The sequence below is a fragment of the Danio rerio genome, chromosome 15 (genome assembly GCF_052040795.2).
Source record: "Danio rerio strain M-AB ecotype USA chromosome 15, GRCz13ab, whole genome shotgun sequence".
Taxonomy (NCBI): Eukaryota; Metazoa; Chordata; class Actinopteri; order Cypriniformes; family Danionidae; genus Danio; species Danio rerio.
In genome coordinates, this window is record NC_141035.1 from 5,340,271 (window position 1) to 5,360,136 (window position 19,866).

At 36.4% G+C, this 19,866-nt stretch overlaps 7 protein-coding genes across 11 annotated transcripts in view; 1 reads left to right on the top strand and 6 right to left on the bottom strand.

The window, feature by feature from the left end:
* The window catches only part of brwd1 (bromodomain and WD repeat domain containing 1), a 1,114,631-nt gene that overhangs the window by 375,231 nt on the left and 719,534 nt on the right, over positions 1 to 19,866 (bottom strand). The gene's annotated exons all lie outside the window — the stretch shown is intronic.
* The window catches only part of phkg1a (phosphorylase kinase, gamma 1a (muscle)), an 831,529-nt gene that overhangs the window by 242,600 nt on the left and 569,063 nt on the right, over positions 1 to 19,866 (bottom strand). The window lies entirely within an intron of this gene.
* mxf (myxovirus (influenza virus) resistance F) overlaps positions 1 to 19,866 on the top strand; it is a 250,465-nt gene that overhangs the window by 98,535 nt on the left and 132,064 nt on the right. The gene's annotated exons all lie outside the window — the stretch shown is intronic.
* arrb1 (arrestin, beta 1) overlaps positions 1 to 19,866 on the bottom strand; it is a 348,576-nt gene that overhangs the window by 27,196 nt on the left and 301,514 nt on the right. The gene's annotated exons all lie outside the window — the stretch shown is intronic.
* On the bottom strand, positions 378 to 3,674 carry or62c2 (odorant receptor, family 62, subfamily C, member 2). Of its 2 annotated transcripts, XM_087282275.1 has the most exons (2): positions 1,662 to 3,674; positions 378 to 1,623 (listed from the first exon to the last, which is right to left on the bottom strand). In XM_087282275.1, the coding sequence occupies exon 1, from the start codon at positions 3,588 to 3,590 to the stop codon at positions 2,643 to 2,645; it is 948 nt and encodes a 315-aa protein (XP_087138401.1). In that variant the 5' UTR covers positions 3,591 to 3,674; the 3' UTR covers positions 378 to 1,623; positions 1,662 to 2,642.
* Positions 9,830 to 10,765, bottom strand: or62c6 (odorant receptor, family 62, subfamily C, member 6). The gene is given in 1 exon segment (NM_001128397.1): positions 9,830 to 10,765. A coding segment is annotated over 1 exon segment (936 nt).
* or64g2 (odorant receptor, family 64, subfamily G, member 2) lies at positions 15,569 to 17,507 on the bottom strand. Of its 2 annotated transcripts, XM_087282280.1 has the most exons (2): positions 17,489 to 17,507; positions 15,569 to 17,322 (listed from the first exon to the last, which is right to left on the bottom strand). In XM_087282280.1, the coding sequence occupies exon 2, from the start codon at positions 17,289 to 17,291 to the stop codon at positions 16,374 to 16,376; it is 918 nt and encodes a 305-aa protein (XP_087138406.1). In that variant the 5' UTR covers positions 17,292 to 17,322; positions 17,489 to 17,507; the 3' UTR covers positions 15,569 to 16,373.

Sequence of the window (19,866 nt, forward strand, 5' to 3'; positions counted from 1 at the left end):
AGAAAGTGGGGTAGAATGGTAAAATATGGGAGAATTTCAGCAAAAACAGGAGGGTTTATGTGAGTGCAGTGAACAGGAATTGTTTGTGGTGAAACAGTTTTGCGAGGGAACGCAAAACATCTTTGCGAGATAACGCAAAACTTTGCGAGGGAACGCAAAACTTTGCAAGAAAACGCAAAAACTTAGAAATATATATTTTCCTCCCACCCATTTTTTTCTTTCACCCATTTTTTTTTTCACCCAGCCAATTTTTTTCTCCTCCACTACGTCCCTTCCGGGGTTCCGTGACATGCCTACTAATTCTAATCAGATTATAAATAGACTGCTAGGTTGGGGTTAGGGTTAATGTAACTTGACGTGTACTTGCAAAGTTTCTTATAGTCAGTTAAATGTCTGTTGAAGGAGCAGTATCAGTAGATATTAAGCAGACAGTCTACTAATATTAAAGTGAGAACTAATTTGCATGTAGTGGCAACGTTTTAGTCAACAAAATGTGCAATAGGTGCCATCAAAATATGTTCACCATCAAAAAAATGAATGTAATCAGATTACAGCGAGGTTGGCTCTGGATTCAACAGACAACAACAATTGCAAGAACACCTGAAGTAATAATTATAGCAATGTTCATCATCATAATAATGATACACTATGCTTCACGACAATGCTGTTGCCTGGAAGAAGTGGCCTTTGTGCAGCAGGATAATGCGATCTGCCACACTGCGCATGTCAGTTGTGATATGAAGAAAATGAATAAGGGTTGCCCTGGCCTCTATATTTCCCAGATCAGACTTTGTCTAGTCATGTACCGTAAACCACTGGGGCATGTACGCCAAGCAAAAACTGATTGTGTGGGCTAGATCTGGGCCAGAGAAATTTTGCTATGTGGGAATACACTACTACATAGTTAAAGCAATACACTACTAATACCAAACAGTGTTCTCAAAAAAAGTATACATATTATATTAGAGTTATTATTAGAGTTTTTACTTTACATAAACATACAAAAATGACTGCATGCATCTAAATACAAGTATTGTTGTTGATAAGAATGTGTTGTAAGGATATTTTATTTTTTGTAGGTAACTTACTTTATTCATGTCCATTTAAAAGTAAAATCTTTGTAATATTCAGTCCTTTGTGCCTCATTGTTTTGTGTTCTCAGTAATTCATTTACTATTATTATTTGTGATAAAGAACAAGCATACAATTTAACAGCATACAAGACTTTCATTTTAAATATTCACTTAGATCTGGGCCAGAGAAATTTTGCTATGTGGGAATTTACTACTAATAGTTAAAACAGTACACTACTAATACCAAACAGTGTTGTCAAAAAAGCATACGTATTATATAAGAGTTTTTACTTTACATAAACTCACAAAAATGACTGCAAGTATGTGAATACAAGTATTGTTCACCAACAGAGAAATGTTGTGAACACATGTTGATAAGAATGTGTTGTAAAGATATTTTATTTTATATTAAAGTAACATGCATAAACTCTGCAGACCCGGTACGTCATCGACTTTCGCTTTAAGATTTAAAGAGCTAGCATTGCACCAGACCCCCTGAAGTGGATTCTTTTGAAAGTGTAGAATCTATATTTTATGCACATATGCATGACTTTGGTTTTTATTCTACTGTACAAAAGTTATTTACACCCATCCGATATTTATACCCGAGTTAGGTATTTTACATTGGTTCATTTTCGTATTTTTCAAATGACACATGTACAAGTTATAGCTCAAATGAAAGCTCTTGCCGGTGCTCATACGGGTCTTGCATTCTTTTTACTGAATTATATTCACGTGTCAAACAGTTGCTGAATGAATTGTAGTGTTTCTATGGCGCAGAAATGAAAACAATACATTTATGATCACTAAGCAGCCCCAGATAGCACAGACAGCAGTCATCTCTTACCTTATGCTGTGCGCTTCAGGGCCATTTCTCCTCTGTTTTTGAGGTGATGTGCATAAGTAATCCTTTTATATGTCTGACGTGGTCCAAACACAGTGAATTATGTTTGATCAAACAAAAGAATAGTGAAATATGAAAACAATGATCGATCCCTGTGGCTTGTATAGGACCTCTCATCAGTTGGAATACAATAGCTTTTGCATAGATTATGGTAGTCACATTTTTCTGTTTTTCTATGATTACAGACATGTGCAGGAACCACTAAAATTAATTACAGCACGCTAGACCACACAGAACCTAAAAGTTACACTTTCAAATTTGAGTTTATAAAAAAAAAAAATACAAAAAGTGCCTCTTTTTTTAGGTGTTTATTATAACACAGACAACATATACAGTTATTTTAAACACTTTCAATAGAGTTTTATGAAAATTCCCTTTGGTTTTCTTTAAAATGATACCAAATTTTTGCATTTACACCTCTGCATGTGGATTTGGGAAGCTTTTAAATTTGGGTTGGCAAAATCCAGGCGGAAATCCCAAAATAACAGCAGTTTAACTGCTTAAATTCATGTCCTCGAATACATCTTCATCATAGTAAAATCTTTGTAATATTCAGTCCTTTGTTCCTCAATGTTTTGTGTTCTCAGTAATTCATTGACTATTATTATTTGTGATAAAGAACAAGCATACAATGTAAAAGCATACAAGACTTTCCTTTTGAATATTCACTTAGATATCTCCAGTTGTTTTCTGGAAAACAATCGTATAACTTCCTGGCGTACTGCGGTGAGATTTAACCCATAAATGAGAGGATTTAAAAAGGGTGGAATGAGTATGAATTCAAGAGCCATGAAATTGCGTAGATTTTGAGACACATTCTTTGACCCATAACGACTGAAGAGTACATCAAACAAAAAAGCAACAGTCACGTTGAGCAACGAAATCATATGTGGCACACATGTCTGCATGAACTTGTGCCTGCTCTCTATTGACTTCTGACACTTTCTAATCAAGTAAATGTATGAACAAAATATCAATATTGCATGTCCAACATATGCAATGATAACAATGTACCCAAACACGTTATTTAGAGTCGTGGAAAAGCATGAAAGCTTTGCAACTCCCCAAATCTCACAGTATAACTTTTCAATTCGAAAGCCACATAAAGTGAGTCTAGCTATTAACAGAATGAGAACAGCCATGCAGAAAAATGGAGACAGCCAACAGAAAAGAACACATTTAAGAATTTTTTGATTGGTCATCATTGAATGATACTCCAGTGGTCTACATATTGCCACATACCTATCATACGCCATCACAGTTAGTGTTGAAAAGTCACAAAAAACCGATGAATAAATGACAAATATTTGAATCAGACAGCCAGCGTAAGAAATCACATGCTCAGGGGCTAATAAATCATACATGAACTTAGGGTAGAAGCCTGAAGTGCCGAAAATTCCATTTATACAAAGATTACATAAAAAGATATACATTGGCTCATGGAGCTTCTTATGTAAGAAAATAGTCAAAATCACTGTTACATTACAAAAGATAACCACAGGATAAAACAATGCCGTGAAAGATAACAAAACATATCTGTTCTCCATTGTTTCATTCAGACCAGAGAGTGCAAATACAAATACATTTGATTCATTCTTCAATGGTGACTGCATGTTTCAAAATATGCAGTTGTTATCTGAAGTTAATTCGTAATTAAAGTTATTAGAAAACTGATTAGACAATGAAGCTTGCGTTAGTCTGAAATGCCACGGTTGGAAATCTGTAGATGAACAACAAATACCGACAAAAACATCAACTATCAGCAGCATACAATGATTTACAAAGTTACAAAACAGTTGGAATCTCACCATGTCCTGTGCAAATCTGAAATGAATTGCAAAGGATAGATTTGGTTTGCTTTATATGGACACTGGTCTCATGCTAATTGCCTTGACCACAAATACTGAAAACAGTCTAACAAGCTCTCTAAAGACTTCTTTCTCTGAATTTAAAATACTGTATCTGCCTTTTCTATGCCAGTCATATTCCTGACTTGAACTTCATGAAAAAAATATATGTAATAAATAATAATTTACTTCGATTTATAAATAACCTTTTTTTATTTGCCTGAATACAGGCATGCAAGTGTATTTTGGTACTGTTTATTGCAGTTATATGCACAGTCTTGTCATCATAGTGCGAGCTGATCTAATGCGCTCTGAAAGTGCATTTAAAAATTGTACATTTATTCATTCTTTTTCTTTTTTGGCTTAGCCCCTATATTAATCAGGGGTTGCCACAGCGGAATGAACCACCAACTTATCCAGCATATGTTTTATGCAGCGCATTTGGGTAACACTTTAGAATAACTATCCGTTATAACTAGTTAATAGACCATTAATAAACTGTTAGTTAACAAGTTATAAATGACTTGTTAAATAAAAGTTAATAGTTTGTTAATTATTTACAACTGTGCCTTATAGATGGGCAATGGATAACTTACAAGCCGTTAGTTGACAAGTTTTAAATGACTTCTTAACTGTATTTTAATGATTTATAACTATACCTAATACATTTTTAAGAGATCACGAACAAGCTGTTAGTAAATTACTTAATAAAGACTTGTTAAGTATCAGTTATGGTGTGTATATGTTATTGGGACGTTATTCTAAAGTTGCAGATAGCAGAAAGTGTGAGTAAATATAATAGTTAAGTGTTAGTTATTAGCTTAAGCATGTTATTGGGATGTTATTCTAAAGTTGCAACTATTCCTCATTTACTAACAGTTAATAAATGAAAAATATCTGCAACTTTAGAATAACGTCCCAATAACATATATACACTATTAACAGATACTTAACTAGCCTTTATTAAGTTATTTACTAACAGCTTGTTCATGATCTATTACTAATTTATTAGGTATAGTTATAAATCATTAAAATCATTACAGTTAAGAAGTCATTTACAACTTGTCAACTAACGGCTTGTAAGTTATCCATTGCCCATCTATAAGGCACAGTTGTAAATAATTAACAAACTATTAACTATTAACTTTTATTTAACAAGTCATTTATAACTTGTTAACTAGCAGTTTATTAATGGTCTATTAACTAGTTATAACAGATAGTTATTCTAAAGTGTTACCCGCATTTGTTTCCAGCTGCAACCCATCACTGAAAAACACCCATACATTCTCATTCACACACATACACTAAGGACAATTTAGCTTACCCAAGTCACCTATAGCGCATGTCTTTGGACTTGTTGGGGAAACTGGAGCACTCGGAGGAAACCCACGTAAACACCGGCAGAAGATGCAAACTCCACACAGAAACCACAGCTCGAACCAGCGACCTACATGCTGTGAGGCGAGAGTGCTACCCACTTCACCACCGCGTCACCATAAACTGTCCATCAACACATATATACCAGATGAATTGTAATGTTACTCTTATTTCAGAATATTTTGTTATTTTCTTTAAATATTTTGGAATAACTATTGAATTTGAAATGACATGCGTTAATTGCGAACACACAAAATGGAACTGAAAATTTATGGAATTCAGTTATTCCCAGTCACCAATTCCTAAAAAAGTTGAGACATTTTGTAAAATCAAGAATCTGCGATTAGTTATTCCTCTTTAAATTTGATTTAATTGACAAAGAGTAGAAAATAAAATATTTCCGCCAGTTTTTCTGATGCAAAATCAAAGTAAAAAGGTTCATATCTGAATTAAACCATTTAGAAAGAAATCAAATTAAATCACTTTTATTGTCACATCATCAGCAGCACGATGTGGGAAAAGCTTAGTTGGTGGCTCCAGACAGTGCAAAATACAGACAGTGCAAAATACAACAGCATACTCCCAAAAAAACAGGACAATGTGAGATTGACAGCGATATGTACAATGAATAGGTGAACACATAGTTGTCGGCAGTATTGTTTCAAGTATGGATTGGTTAAAGTGCGGTGCATTCTACATATTGATGGTGTGCAGTGAGGGGTATGGAAGTGTCTGTGTGGGGTGTGTTAAATGTTCATTAGCCTGATAGTCTGAGGGAAGAAGCTTTCCTTCTGTGGGCTGGTGCGTGACCGGATGCAGCAGAACTGTCTGCCTGAGGGTAGTAGAGAATAGTCTATAGCTTTGGTGGCTGGAGTCGCTGATGATTGTCTTGGCTTTCCTCATGCACCGCCTGGTGTAGATGTCTTGGTGGGAGGGAAGCTCACCTCCTACTATGCGTCCAGCAGTTTGCACAATCCTATGTTGGCCTTTGCGGTAGCTGCTTGTGCTATTTCCATACCAGGTGGTGATGCAGCCAGTGGTACCTTCCAACCCTTCCCCCCCAACCCCTCCCTCGCTCTTCAGTTTCAGATCTCTCCACCCCCCTCCCTCCCCCTGAGCCAGACAGGATGCTCTCCACAGGGCATGTGTAGAATGAGCGGAGGATGTGGGGGTTCATTCCAAACCTCCTGAGATGCCTGAGGAAGAAGAGGCGTTGTTGTGCCTTCCTCAGCACTGCGTCTGTGTGAGCAGTACATGTCAATTTAAAAAAATCATGATAAATTAGGGCTTTTTGATTGGGTGTAAAAAGAGCTTTTCAATCTTCGGAAGTAAAGCTTGATTATGGCTTATCATGTAGTGCTAAAAGTCATGTAGTGTCAAACAAATTGAAAGTTACATTTAAGAAAGTGTGTTAGAAGTGTGAGTCCCATTGTTACTCACAAAAACGGTTAACACTTGGGAATATCTGCAACCCAAGCTCATTCTGGAAACGTAGCCCCGCGGACGTTTCAGGAGACCGCGATTTATGTGGCCGGAGGTACGTATGGAAGCGTTTAGTTTTTTTCAAGCGAACGCTGCGGGGCGGTTTGGCGCCGCTCCGCTCCTCCTCTTCGCGCTCGCCGGCCGACGGCTCGCCTCCGAGTGGAGGGCTTTCCCGATGCAACCAGTTTGTCCGCTTAGCTCACAGCGTTGCGAAGGAGGAGCGGAGGCCCCGGAGGAGGAGGAGGAGCCGGCCGCGGGGACGATGACCAGGATCGAGTCCGGGGAACAGCGGTTCCAGAAATCAGGTAAGACGAAAAACAGAATCCGAAAAATAAGGGCGAGAACGCGGCGGGATCCGAAAACGCGGTCGAAATCAAAGACAAGGGCTTTTGCTCTTTTTTTTTTTTCTGGATGGCTTTTGCAAACCGTCGCTCGGGTTTAGGGAAGGAGGAAGAGGAGGAGGAAGAGGAAGAGGAGGGCGACCGGGTCGACCGATCCGGCGGCTTTTTGCGCAAGAACAGCGCGGGCGCGAACAGCGCGCGCTCCCGAGAGGCGCCCGAGACGTGAAAAAGCGCGCATAGCGGCCTCTCGCGGATCCGCGAAAACAAAAAACGCTCGAACACGTACCTCCCGGGACCTATCTCGCGGTCCACAGTACCGTCTACGGGGCTACGTTTCCACAATGAGCCCGGGTTTAAAATCTGAGAATTATAGTCAGATATAATCTGCTGAGCATACCCTACTGACCATGTGAGCCAGTTCCGCATATGTGGGACTAAAAGTGAGCCTATCTACTGTGGCCACCATGTGATGGTGTCAACCTGTGGTCTCTAAACCTGCTATGCCAACTCAGCTGTCAACTTTATGGGGATAAATGCTTATGACTGCATGAAGTAAAGACAGCGGGGGAGGTGCTTATAATCATGCAAAGGTGAGTGAGTTATTTGGAGGCGGTGTTAAGGCTGAGGTGAGTTATGATTGCGCAAACTGAAGCCCGGGGGGATAACCCATCTCTGGGAAACATCCATAAACAGCCTACCCAATTCACCTGTACTCCATGTCTTTGGATTGTGGGGTAGACTGTAGCATCCGGAGGAAACCCACGTGAATGTGGGGAGAACATGCAAACTCCACAAAGAAACGGCAACCGACCCAGCCGAGGCTTGAACCAGCAACCTTCTTGCTGTGAGGCGACAGCACTACCTACTGCGCCACTGTGTCACCGAATGACATTCCTCCTCGGAAAAAAGTATCCGTTGAACTTTTCCAGGACAACGGAAACGACGGAAAAACATTCAAAATCTTCAAGGGCACCGGATTAACATGTCACGGTCCCACTTTATATTAAGTTGCCTTAACTAATATGTACTTACAAACTAATAGTTTGTTACAATGTACTTATTGGTAAATACATGTATTTACTGTGTACTTATGCTTGATTAAATACATGTATTTAATTACATCTGTAACTATCTTTTGTAATTACATTTGTAAATACACTGTTGACCATCCCTTACACCTTAACCCACCCTTAAACCTACCCATACCACCAAACTTGTCCGTAACCCAACCTCTATCCCAACTCAAATGCACCACAAGTGTTCTCAAATACATTATAAACACAGTAAGTACATTGTATTTATTTTTTGATGTAAGTACATAGTAGTTAAGGACACTTAATATAAAGTGGAACCGCCATCAACCATCGATAATTATATACAGTAAGTTGGCTGTTTTTTTGTATGATAATTCTTCATCAATAAACTTAGAATAACTCGTAATATGTCTTGTATTCAGTATGAAGTGACACTTTAAGTACACTAATCTTGTGTACCTGTTACCTTTAATTTACCAAACAGTCATTTTGGGCAGTATCGGCATCAGATCGGGATCCCCGATACTCGCCTTCATTTTACTTGGTATCAGATACCAGTGGTATCGCACATCACTACTTATCAACACAGATTGCCTCCATCACACAGACAATAAAATAACTCAACAGCCTTTTATTAAAATAGTAATTATATTATAGAGCTGTATTTTACACAATCACAAGAGAGAGAGAGAGAGAGAGAGAGAGAGAGAGAGAGAGAGAGAGAGCATTCATAAACATTCAGAATATTTGGTTGATCCAAAATACCATTGTGTACATACAACTGTGTGGTACAGACTTTTTTTTCGAAGGCCCTCAACCTCATTTCATACCTAATTATTGTAACATGTAAACCTCTTGTATATTATTGTATTAATTTATTTAATCTAAAAGAATAACTGCCATGATATATCTTTACACATTTATTCCAGTCATTCTAAGATGCAGAAAACAGGATATTTAGACGATGTAATATTCACTTCAACATTTACCATGATATAAAGGTCACACTTTACAATAAAGTTCATTAAGTAATGCATTTACTAACATGAACAAACGATGAACAATACATTTACTACAGTATTTATTCATGTTAGTAAAGGTTAGTTAATGAAAATACAGTTGTTCATTGTTAGTTCATGTTAACTCATGGTTCATTAACTAATGTTAACAAGCACGGACTTGAATGTTAATTATTCATTCATTTTCTTGTCGGCTTAGTCCCTTAATTAATCCGGGGTCGCCACAGCGGAATGAACCGCCAACTTATTCAGCAAGTTTTTACGCAGCAGATGCCCTTCCAGCTGCAACCCATGAATGTTAATAATGCCTTAGTAAATGTTCAATTATGATTAAATGCTGTACAAGTGTTGTTCATGATTAGTTCATGTTAGTAAATACATTAACTAATGAACCTTACTGTAAACTGTTACCGATATAAATCTTATAAACATCCATAAATATGATTCCTTTAGACTTTTATTAGTATTTCAATCATGGTAAAACACATAACTCATGGGATTCTTTGACTTGATAAACTATTTCCTTGTACATCCACTCATAAATTAGATTACTACCCATTATGTGAATCGTCTTTATATATCAAAAATATATTTTAGAGCTCATTTTCAGCATAAGATCCCGTGCCCTGATCAAATATCTACTAAAATATTCAGTAAGATATAATTAAAACATTTTCTACACTCTAAAACATGCTGGGTTATTCCAACACAATTATTATTTTCCCCATCGTCACAATCTTTCTAAAAACCTTTCACATTTGTCTCTTGGAAAACAGTCTCATAACTTCCTGGCGTACTGCTGTCAGTTTTAACCCATAAATGAGGGGATTTAAAATGGGTGGTAGGAGTAAAAATTCAAGCGCCATAAAATTACGCAGACTTTGAGGCACACTCTTCGAGCCATAACGACTGAACAGTACATCAAACAAAAAAGCAGTTGTCACATTGATTAATGAAAGCAGATGCGGCACACACGTTTGTATGAATTTGTGCCTGCCCTCTATCGACTTCCTACATTTTCTGATTAAGTACATGTATGAGCAAAAAACCAATACTGCATGTGTAAAATAAATAATAATGATGACAAACCCAATCACATTATTTACCGTCGTGGAAAAACAGGACAGTTTAACAACTGACCAATTTTCACAATATAGCTTTTCAATACTAGAGCCACATAAGGTTAATCTTGATGTTAATGTAACTAGAAGGCACAAGCAAGACATGGGAGGAAGCCAACAAAAAAGGATGCATTTGAAAACCATGCGAGTAGTCATTACAGAATGATACTCCAGTGGTCTACATATTGCCACATACCTGTCATACGCCATGACTGTTAGTGTTGAAAAATCACACAGAAGAGATGAATAAATGACAAAGATCTGAATCAGACACCCAACATAGGAAATCACTTGATCTTGGGATAATAAATCATACAAGAATTTAGGGTAGAAGCCAACAGTGCCAAAAAGTCCATTTACACACAAACTACATATAAACACATACATTGGCTCATGGAGCTTCTTATGTGAGATTATAGTGAAAATCACGGTTACATTACAAAAGACAATCAAAGGATAGTACAGTGCAGTTAAAGAAAACAAGACATATCTGTTTTCTGTTGTTTCATTCAGAGCAGAGAGTGTAAATATTAAGACGCTGGACTCATTCTTCAGTGCTGGCTGCATCTTGAAAGAAATGCAGTTACTGTGTATGTTTTGTTATGGGAAATGATGAGAAAATTGGACATGATATTAATTTGATTTATCGCAGTGTGTAAAACATCACCAGCAAAGCAAATGTAAAGCCCTCAAAACTCTTTCAATTACAAAACTGTTGTATTGAAATCTTACCAAGTTCCCTGTTTGCATGCTTCCCGGTGTGCTTTTCAAAAGCTTGAACTTGGTGTGCTATATATGGACACTGGTCTCATGCTAATTACAATGAAAAAAGTTTAACAATCTCTCTTAAGGCTTCTTTCCTCGTCATTAAAAATAGCTAACAATCTATACCAGTTGTTGCACACAGATTATATATAAATAAATATATATATATATATATATATATATATATATATATATATATATATATATATATATATATATATATATATATATATATATATATATATATATAGGTGAGCATAGATACAATTTTTTAATCTTGGTATTAATCTAAAATGGCTCATTTGAAGGTAACACTTTATAATAACTACACACTATAAATCATTTATTAAGCCTTAGCAAATAGTGAATTCATTATCTGTTAAGCATTAACTCTACATTAATAAACGTTAGTAAGCAGTTTATAACTGCAGCTACAAATGCTCTATTCTTGACTTATAAGCACCTATATAATGTGGTTAATTATTGTATTTTGAATGAATGTTTTATTTTTCATTACTAAATTAAGTATCGAATTATTTACAAACCGTTTGTATTTAAGAGTAGTTGAGTAGGTTTTTAGGAATATTCAGAATGAGTTAGTAAATGATTAATAAACTATTAAAATCAACGTTTAAATGTCTTTTTATTCGGGCATATAATAATAGTCAACTAATATGTTAATAAATGCTTTACTAACTCAACTTCATGCAGTTTTGTGACCTAATCTAAAGTGAGGACTATTCATGCTTTGTAAATCCCTTATAAATGACTATTAAAGGCTCAGTATCAAATGAACGATAATCTGTGCAATCTTTCTAAAAAGTTAAATTACTGTAAAGTTTAAACATTGCAAAATAACAGGAGTGTCAAAATATGACATCCAACTGGATGAAACAACAATATAATAATTAAACATTATAATAAGATGTAATGTTTAAACTCTACACTGATTCTATTTTAGATAAGATTGCAAAGATTTATTTTTCATTTGAAGTACAGTTTCATTTGTGTATCTTTAAATGAATAGAAATGAATAATGTCTTTTTTTCCTGTTTAGAATTTAACTGAGCCTTTATTTGTCATTTATAAAGGATTTATAAACCATGAGTAGTCCTTACTTTAGATTAGGTCACAAAACTGCATGAAGTTGAGTTAATAAAGCATTTATTAACATATATAGTAACCATTAATATATGCCTGAATAATAAGATATATTAACGTTGATTTCAATAGTTTATTCATTATTTACTAGCTCATTCTGAATGATCCTAAAAACCCTCAACTACTCTTAAATACAAACAGTATGTAAATAATTCGATACTTAATTTAGTAATGAAAAATAAATCATTAACAGAGTATGAAAATACAATTATTAACCACATTATATAGGTGCTTATAAGTCAAGAATGGAGGATTTTTAGCTGCAGTTATAAACTGCTTTCTAACACTTATTAATGTAGAGTTAATGCCTAACAGAAAATGAATTCACTATTTGCTAATGCTTAATAAATGATTTATATTGTGTATTTATTATACATATAAGTCTTTGAGAACGGGTTTCTCAAGCCAGTTGGCGCATTAGTCCAGGGGCTTATCTCCTGTTTTCAAAATGCATTACAAACTGCTTAAGAAACTGTTCTACTATGAAAATTGATGATGAAAAAAAAAAACTATTTTGCCCGCGAGGGCCGGTCTCTTTCTAGCTACTTGCAGTCTCAGCAGTCGCACTTTTTTCATTTATTTATTTATTTGACCATAGTCTAATCATTCCGGCCACACAAGTGTGTCAGCGCCATTGTGGTCCAGTGGTCAACACATTGCATTACGACGCCATCGATGCGTGTTTGATCCTCACCTGAGTAATTTTTTTTATTTTTATTTTTTATTGTTAAGACATATAAAACTGTAAGGTTGTTGAACATTTGAAGTTCTAAAACAGCAGTTTTCTTGAAAAAGACGTGATAGTGTAATTGGAAATGACCTTATTTTAATATAGTCAGTCGTGAACTGAAGTGGGCCGGTCTAAGGCTTGAAACTCCAGGGCTGAAAAGGAGTCCCACTTCAGCCCTGGAGCCATCCATCTGCATTTCCCTTGACCTTTATTGCTGTTCTGCTTCAACGTGCCATCGGGTCCTTCTCAAAAGAACCTCCAGGTGGCCGCAGAGTGCACAGCCACACTGCTCAAGGGGTGACTGTGTTTGCTTCGCACTGAGACTCTCAATACACAGCTCGTGTTTGTCTTCGGCAGTGATGAAATGAGGGCACTGAGACACAGCTTAATTCTTTCTTCTGCCATAATGACAATGCTTTGCAACAATCGGTTTGAGAATCAGTTTGATAATAGTATGCAAATGAGCCTATTGTATGCTTCTTGAAGGTAAATGTTATAGTTGAATGGTGGTCTTTGTTGCTTCCTGGTTCAACATCATGCATGCAGTGACCACCTATGAATTTCATTGGACTGATTTTACCTGTGCTTTAAAAAGCATTGTTAAAGCATGAGTTTCCTTGATAGGGAACACATGATTGGCACACTCATATACATACTCATATTTCTATGTGCCACTACACACAGAGCAATTCATATTATTATCTTCAGTGTTTATTTGCTCTTCAGTGTTTGAACTCTCAGTAATGATTTTAAATCACACTGAACTGAGCTAAACTGAACTGAACTTAAACACTAAAAACTGAACTACACTGTTCCAGTTACTATGACCATTTATGTGAAGCTGCTTTGACACAATCTACATTGTAAAAGCGCTATACAAATTAAGCTGAATTGAATTGAATAATATATTATATTTGATTTTATTTAATATAAGGACAGCTTTTAACAAGGTACTACCTGTTTTGACCACAATTTACATATATACTGTAAGTTTTAAACATCTTATTTTGATAGGAGTAGCTATAATTGTATAGACTGGGAAATTATTAAACTAATAGTAGACTTGATTGATGGGACCATCCACATACAAGCATCCAATCATGTGAGCAGTATCATTTCATATTCTTCACTCCCTCACTCACTATCCTACAGCCTAATCCCTGATCTTTCAGAAGGCATCACAGCAGAACACCCCGCCACTTTGGCATTTGTTTATTTGAGACAGATGTCTTTCCAGCCACAACCCAGCACTGGAAAACATACACTCTCACATTCACACACACACATTCATACACTATGGCCAGTAGTTTTTTCAATTCACCTATACCAGATGTCTTTGGACTAAGGGATAAACCGGGACATACAGGAAAACATACAAACTCCACACAGAAATGCCTCCAGCTGGGACTTCTACTAACGGCATTCTTGCTGTAAGGCAATAGTGCTAGCCACTGAGAAAAATCAAATTAGGACATACTAAACATGTAGATAAAAAGCAAGCTCAGACAACTCTGGTATTATACGCAGGCCTTTAAAGGTAAAGTTTCAGTTTCCCCTTGAACAAGGATTCGTTTAAAACAGGGGTTTTCAAAGTGTGAGGCGCGCCTCCCCAGGGGGGCGCCAGAGCATATCAGGGGAGGCGCGGGAAAAAATATAATATAAAAAAAATATAATTATGAAGTTAAATTATTATATGTATTTTTTATTATTTTTAAACGTTTTAATTAAACAAAGCTAAAAAAATAATATGTCAAAAATAAGAAAACCGTTTTTACCCAGAAGGCCATAGCTGTGAATTCGCTTCTGTTTGGCAAGCCCGCCAATACAGGTATATGCCTGCTAATCATGCTGCTAAAACAATGGATCGGTTTCTGAGACCCCCCGATTCAAACCCTTCAAGTTCAGGGCTTAAACCCAAAAGACGACGATATGATGGTCAGTATTTGAATTTAGGATTTTGTGTACAGGACCAGCTGATGAACCACGACCTTTATGAGTGGTTTGTCAAGATATTTTGGCTAATGACAGCACGAGACCCGCTAAACTTCGGCGACACCTTGAAACCAAGCATGATGAGGTAGCAAAGAAACCTCCAGAATTTTGTGTGCGTGCGTGCGTGCGTGAGTGTGTGTTTGGGAGGAGGGGGGCGCCAATGGATAAGTTGTGTCAAAAGGGAGGCCCACTGTCTTAGATTTTGAAAAACCCTGATTTAAAATAAAAAGAGGATCCTCATAGAAAGAGGTAGGGATAGTTAGAAATCTGTCGATTCTCTCCTCATATACTCAATATTATTCCTTATTCCACATATGAAAATGTGTCAGTCAGAGCAGATGTTAGAGAGAAAAACTACATTTGAGCGAAGAAAGTAATATTTTTGTTGCTTAACTTACTTGTGGGATATTTTTTTACTGTGTCTGTAGATATTTAGTGAGCAAATTAATGGCTATAATATTCCTGGTTAGTTGTACCACAAACCCCAAGCAAATTTAAGTGTATATGTTTTAAATTCAGCATGTCTATAGATCTTAGAGGAAAAAGACCTCGACAACAATGTAGTTTGGGTTCAGTGTTTGTCTGTGGGCTCATGATGTCTGCGCACACATAATGTTTAATTGTTGCTAATGCACATTTCATTAAGCATTGCAACACAGAGACACACACCAGTTATGCTGAAAGCTCAGTGATGAATAAATACGCTTTAAACTCCATTTTTGGGGGTTATAATTCTTATTTTATCATGTTACATCTCTTACATCCCAGATTATGGGGTTTTGTTTAAGCTGCAAAGATAGAATCAATACAGTTTAGTAACAGACACTTGTAACTAGTTTGAATAAAATTGGGAAAACATTGGCTTAAAAGATCTCAAAGATATAGAGAGAAATGTATCCCCAGTTTTCTTCATTACACAATTTGGGGCCGACACCAGGAAAAAGGCAGATCTCTATTTTTGCTTTAACCTTGATCTAGAAACCTTTAACAATTTCTGACATGAAGATCTAAAACATCTAGCAGATATATTAAAGTTCAGATAAATAAGAATGTGCCAGGCTATTTAAGACCTTAAATACAAAGAGCGTAATTATAATCTCTATTTCTAAACATTGGCTACTTTGAATGTAGGTTTGAGTTATGTAAATAATTAATTAAATAGAGAACACATTTTGTTTTTATTGTAACTGATTTATTCAATTCATCTTTATTTCTATAGTGCTTTTTACAATGTAGACTGTGCCAAAGGAGACATACAGAAAAGAGACTAAAAAGCATCAATATTTCAGACTGTGGAGCATTCCAGCATACAGTATGTGGCAAATTAGTTTAATATGCTTATTAACACATTAATTCAATATGACATAGAGATAAAGAGCTTTTACATTGTTGAGACATTTAAATGTTCTACCTTGAAATTCATATATAGTATGAAAAGCATGGTGTTATAAAGCTTGTTTTTTTTTCATAAAACCACAGTATTAATGCATTTAATTTCTTTTATAGCCAAACTAAAACTTGTATAATCTACCTGCATCCATTTCTGAGGCAAATATTTTTCTTCCGAATGTCTGACAGACTTAACCCATAAACAAGTGGATTGAGGATGGGTGGTATTAAAAGAAACTCCAGTGATAGAAAAACTGACAACCCTACAGACATGTTTAGATTGACAACTCGACTCAAAGTAATCTCAGATACGACAGAAACTGAGAAATTTAAAAGCACCACTATGTGTGGAACACACGTTTGAAAAGATTTTCTCGTGAACTGTGATGAACTCCTTTGACAAATGATTAGAATTTTCACATAAGAATATATAATTAAACTTAAAGGAATGATTACAGTTGTTATCAGCATATATAAGCCCATAATATTAACAATAATGCTGTTTACACAAGAGAGCTTGACAACTTCATAGTTGTGGCAGTACACTTTCCATAGTTTGTTGCCACACATTTTCAGTTCTAGAGTAAAAATGACAATAACACTAATGCAAAGCATTGAATATGCCCAGTTTAAAAGAAATAAAAGAGCCAGGAACCTTGGAGTAATTATGTTGTGATATTGCAGAGGCTTAATAATTGCAACAAATCTGTCAAGTGCCATTAGCATTAAGATTGTATTTTCATTTGTTATGTATGAGTTTATTACAATAGATTGTAAGATGCATGCTCCACGGGAGATTAAGTGTGTATCAGACAGCAAGTCTGTCAGAACTCTTGGAAAAAACCCAGCTGTTCCATACACAGAGTTAACAGACAAGCAGGAAATCAGAATGTACATAGGCTGGTGTAATGAGGGGCCCTGGAATATGGTAATAATAATGGCAGCATTGAATAATATAATAACACAGTACAGGATCAGTCCTGTAGTGAACAAAGCATATCTTATATACCCAAGATTTTCAAACAGCATGAAGTAAAAGTATGTTCCATTATCCATTTTCACACAAGCAACTGATAACTTCTTTGATCTGAGGAAGAGAGCAGACAAAATTCAACAATAGTTTCAATATGATCTTATAAGCATTAGATCGTATTGTATATATTAATATTGTCTTAAGGCAGCCATTATAATCGTTATGAATACAATAATTTAAATCATCATCACTGCGTTATGGAAAATTTGAGGGACATTACAGTTGCTCTTCTGTTGCTGAAGAACTCACTCCTATGCATACTCACATTTTTATAGTACCTAACTTGTCTCAGGAGGCTCTCTCACTTATTTTGCATTAAAGGGCACCTATGATGAAAATCAACTTTTGCAAGCTGTATGGGCAAAACTATGTGTAGAACTGAAAATCCTGTGTCCGCTGTCATATTGGAGTGATGTAAACAAGTCAACAATAAGACCCTTTTTTTAATTTACTGACGTTATAATTGGATTCAAATACATGCATATTTAAGGCCCACCACAATGTGATTTGGGAATGCAGTTTTCTCTGAACCTCTGAGTCCCACGAAAGGCCAGAGCCGCCGCCTGGGTCACACAAAAGGCCAAAGCCGCTGCCTAAATCCCACGAATGGCCACCAGAGCTGTGGGACTTCCCAGAGTGCACCTGCAGCCATGGCTTGCATAAGAGTGTGGGCTTGAGCATGTAAGGAATTTCTTTTGACAACAGTGTGACAACATTCTCAGCTGATTAAATGTTGCGATCTTGTGGAGGTCATGTATTACTCGCAAGCCAGTCTTTGTGCTGTTTACGCACGACAGCTTGCTGAAGGCAGTGGCGCCCCCAGAAAATTTTCTTAGGGGTGGCCAGAAGAGGCCGCACCAAATCTTGGGGTGGCACACAAAAAAAATAATGAATTCAGTGTAATGTTTTATTTTTGTTTCTGGTAAATAAAATAATGTAGTTTTTATTCATTTAATTAATTCTACTTGAAATATTGCAATTTATTCTTTGAAATAATTCAGCAAGTACATGTGCAAACCAAATAAAAATCTATGTTTATTTTAAAAACACTTTTCATATACTGTATAAATAACTTCTTTTTTTACGTGCCTTTATTGTACATCATACGAGATATGCCATGTCTAAAATTAATGAAGATTAATGAGTTTATTATTCCCAGAGATGGGTTGCAGCTGGAAGGGCATCCGCTGTGTAAAAATGTGCTAGATAAGTTGGCGGTTCATTCTGCTGTGGTGACCCTGGATTAATAAAGGGACTAAGCCGAAAAGAAAATGAATGAAAGAATAATGAGTTTATTAATTACCCAAACAAATGAACAAACTGAACAAAAGGCATTACTATACACACTCACTATAACTAATAATATTATTTATCCATATTGCTTTTTGAACCATTTTATTAATGCAGCTTCTTCTATTGATATACTGTAGCTTAAGGTAAATATTAAATAGCCATTGCTGTCTATTGAAGGTGTGTGCGTGCTGTCAACGACGATCGGGGAGGGTAGTAGTGGTGGTTCTAGTTTAAATGACACCCTGGGCGAACCACCCTATACACCCCACCTCTCTTGAATTGTTAGATTTGTTATTCAATAAATATAACAATTTATTTATATTTATTCTAAATATATACAATTAATATTAATATACAATTATTTTTCTAAATAAATAACAGAAATCAGTCCTAAATATTACTGGAAAACAACAACTGGAGTGATATGCCAACATCACTTAAGAAACATTTTGCATGAAAATTAATTATGACAATTCTAAAGAATACAAAAAATGTATTATAGAATTATCTGTGGTCTTAGACCAGATCATGGCTGAGAAATCATGTTATGAAGTCTTACCTCCCTGACTCATTATCCCTCCTTTCTGCTTTAAAGCCATGCTTAGTGAATGTAACATCATCATCATATTATATAAACTTTAAACGACTTTCAAAACTCGCTGCGTGCCGACACCTCTGCACAAAAGGCTGTTACTCCGGTTTCACGGCGCATGAGCGGTGCCTATTATGTCGGCGTTCATGCAAACAACCAACCGGGATTCACACAGGAGTGCGTGAGGCGCGCGGAATGGTTTTTCGCGCGCATGCGTCAGTTTGCTTTCACCAGCATTGAACCAGAGGGGGAGAGCTACGTCAGTAACACCAACAATAATTTAGTGACTGCATTTTATTTATTTATTTATCTAAATATTGGGAATTTATGAGTTCATTTAAATCAATAATGTCAACGCAAAATTATATTGGGGTGGCCAAAGGGGTGGCCACAGGGGTGGCCAGAGTTTACCGAGGGGTGGCCGTGGCCACCCCTGGCCACCCCTTGGAGGCGCCCCTGGCTGAAGGGAGTCCAGGGCATTGGGCTGATGGTGGCGTTTCACACCAGAGACACTCGATTAAGTGTGGGATAGTTGGAAAGTGGGAAGTTGTCTCCCTCAAGTTCCCGTTACACTTCTTAAAGTGGCTTCAGAAAGTTTATCAAAAACCCCAGTATGTCCCTCGTGCCTCCAGCTTTTCATGGAGCTCATGATAAATGGCCTGCATAGAAGTCAGTGTGGGATACATTGTACTGAACCGAGTGTCTCCCATTTG

Coding starts and splice junctions, on each gene's coding strand:
- or62c2 (XM_087282275.1), bottom strand. CDS start 3,590: ATGCAGTCACCATTGAAGAATGAATCAAATGTATTTGTATTTGCACTC.
- or64g2 (XM_087282280.1), bottom strand. CDS start 17,291: ATGGATAATGGAACATACTTTTACTTCATGCTGTTTGAAAATCTTGGG.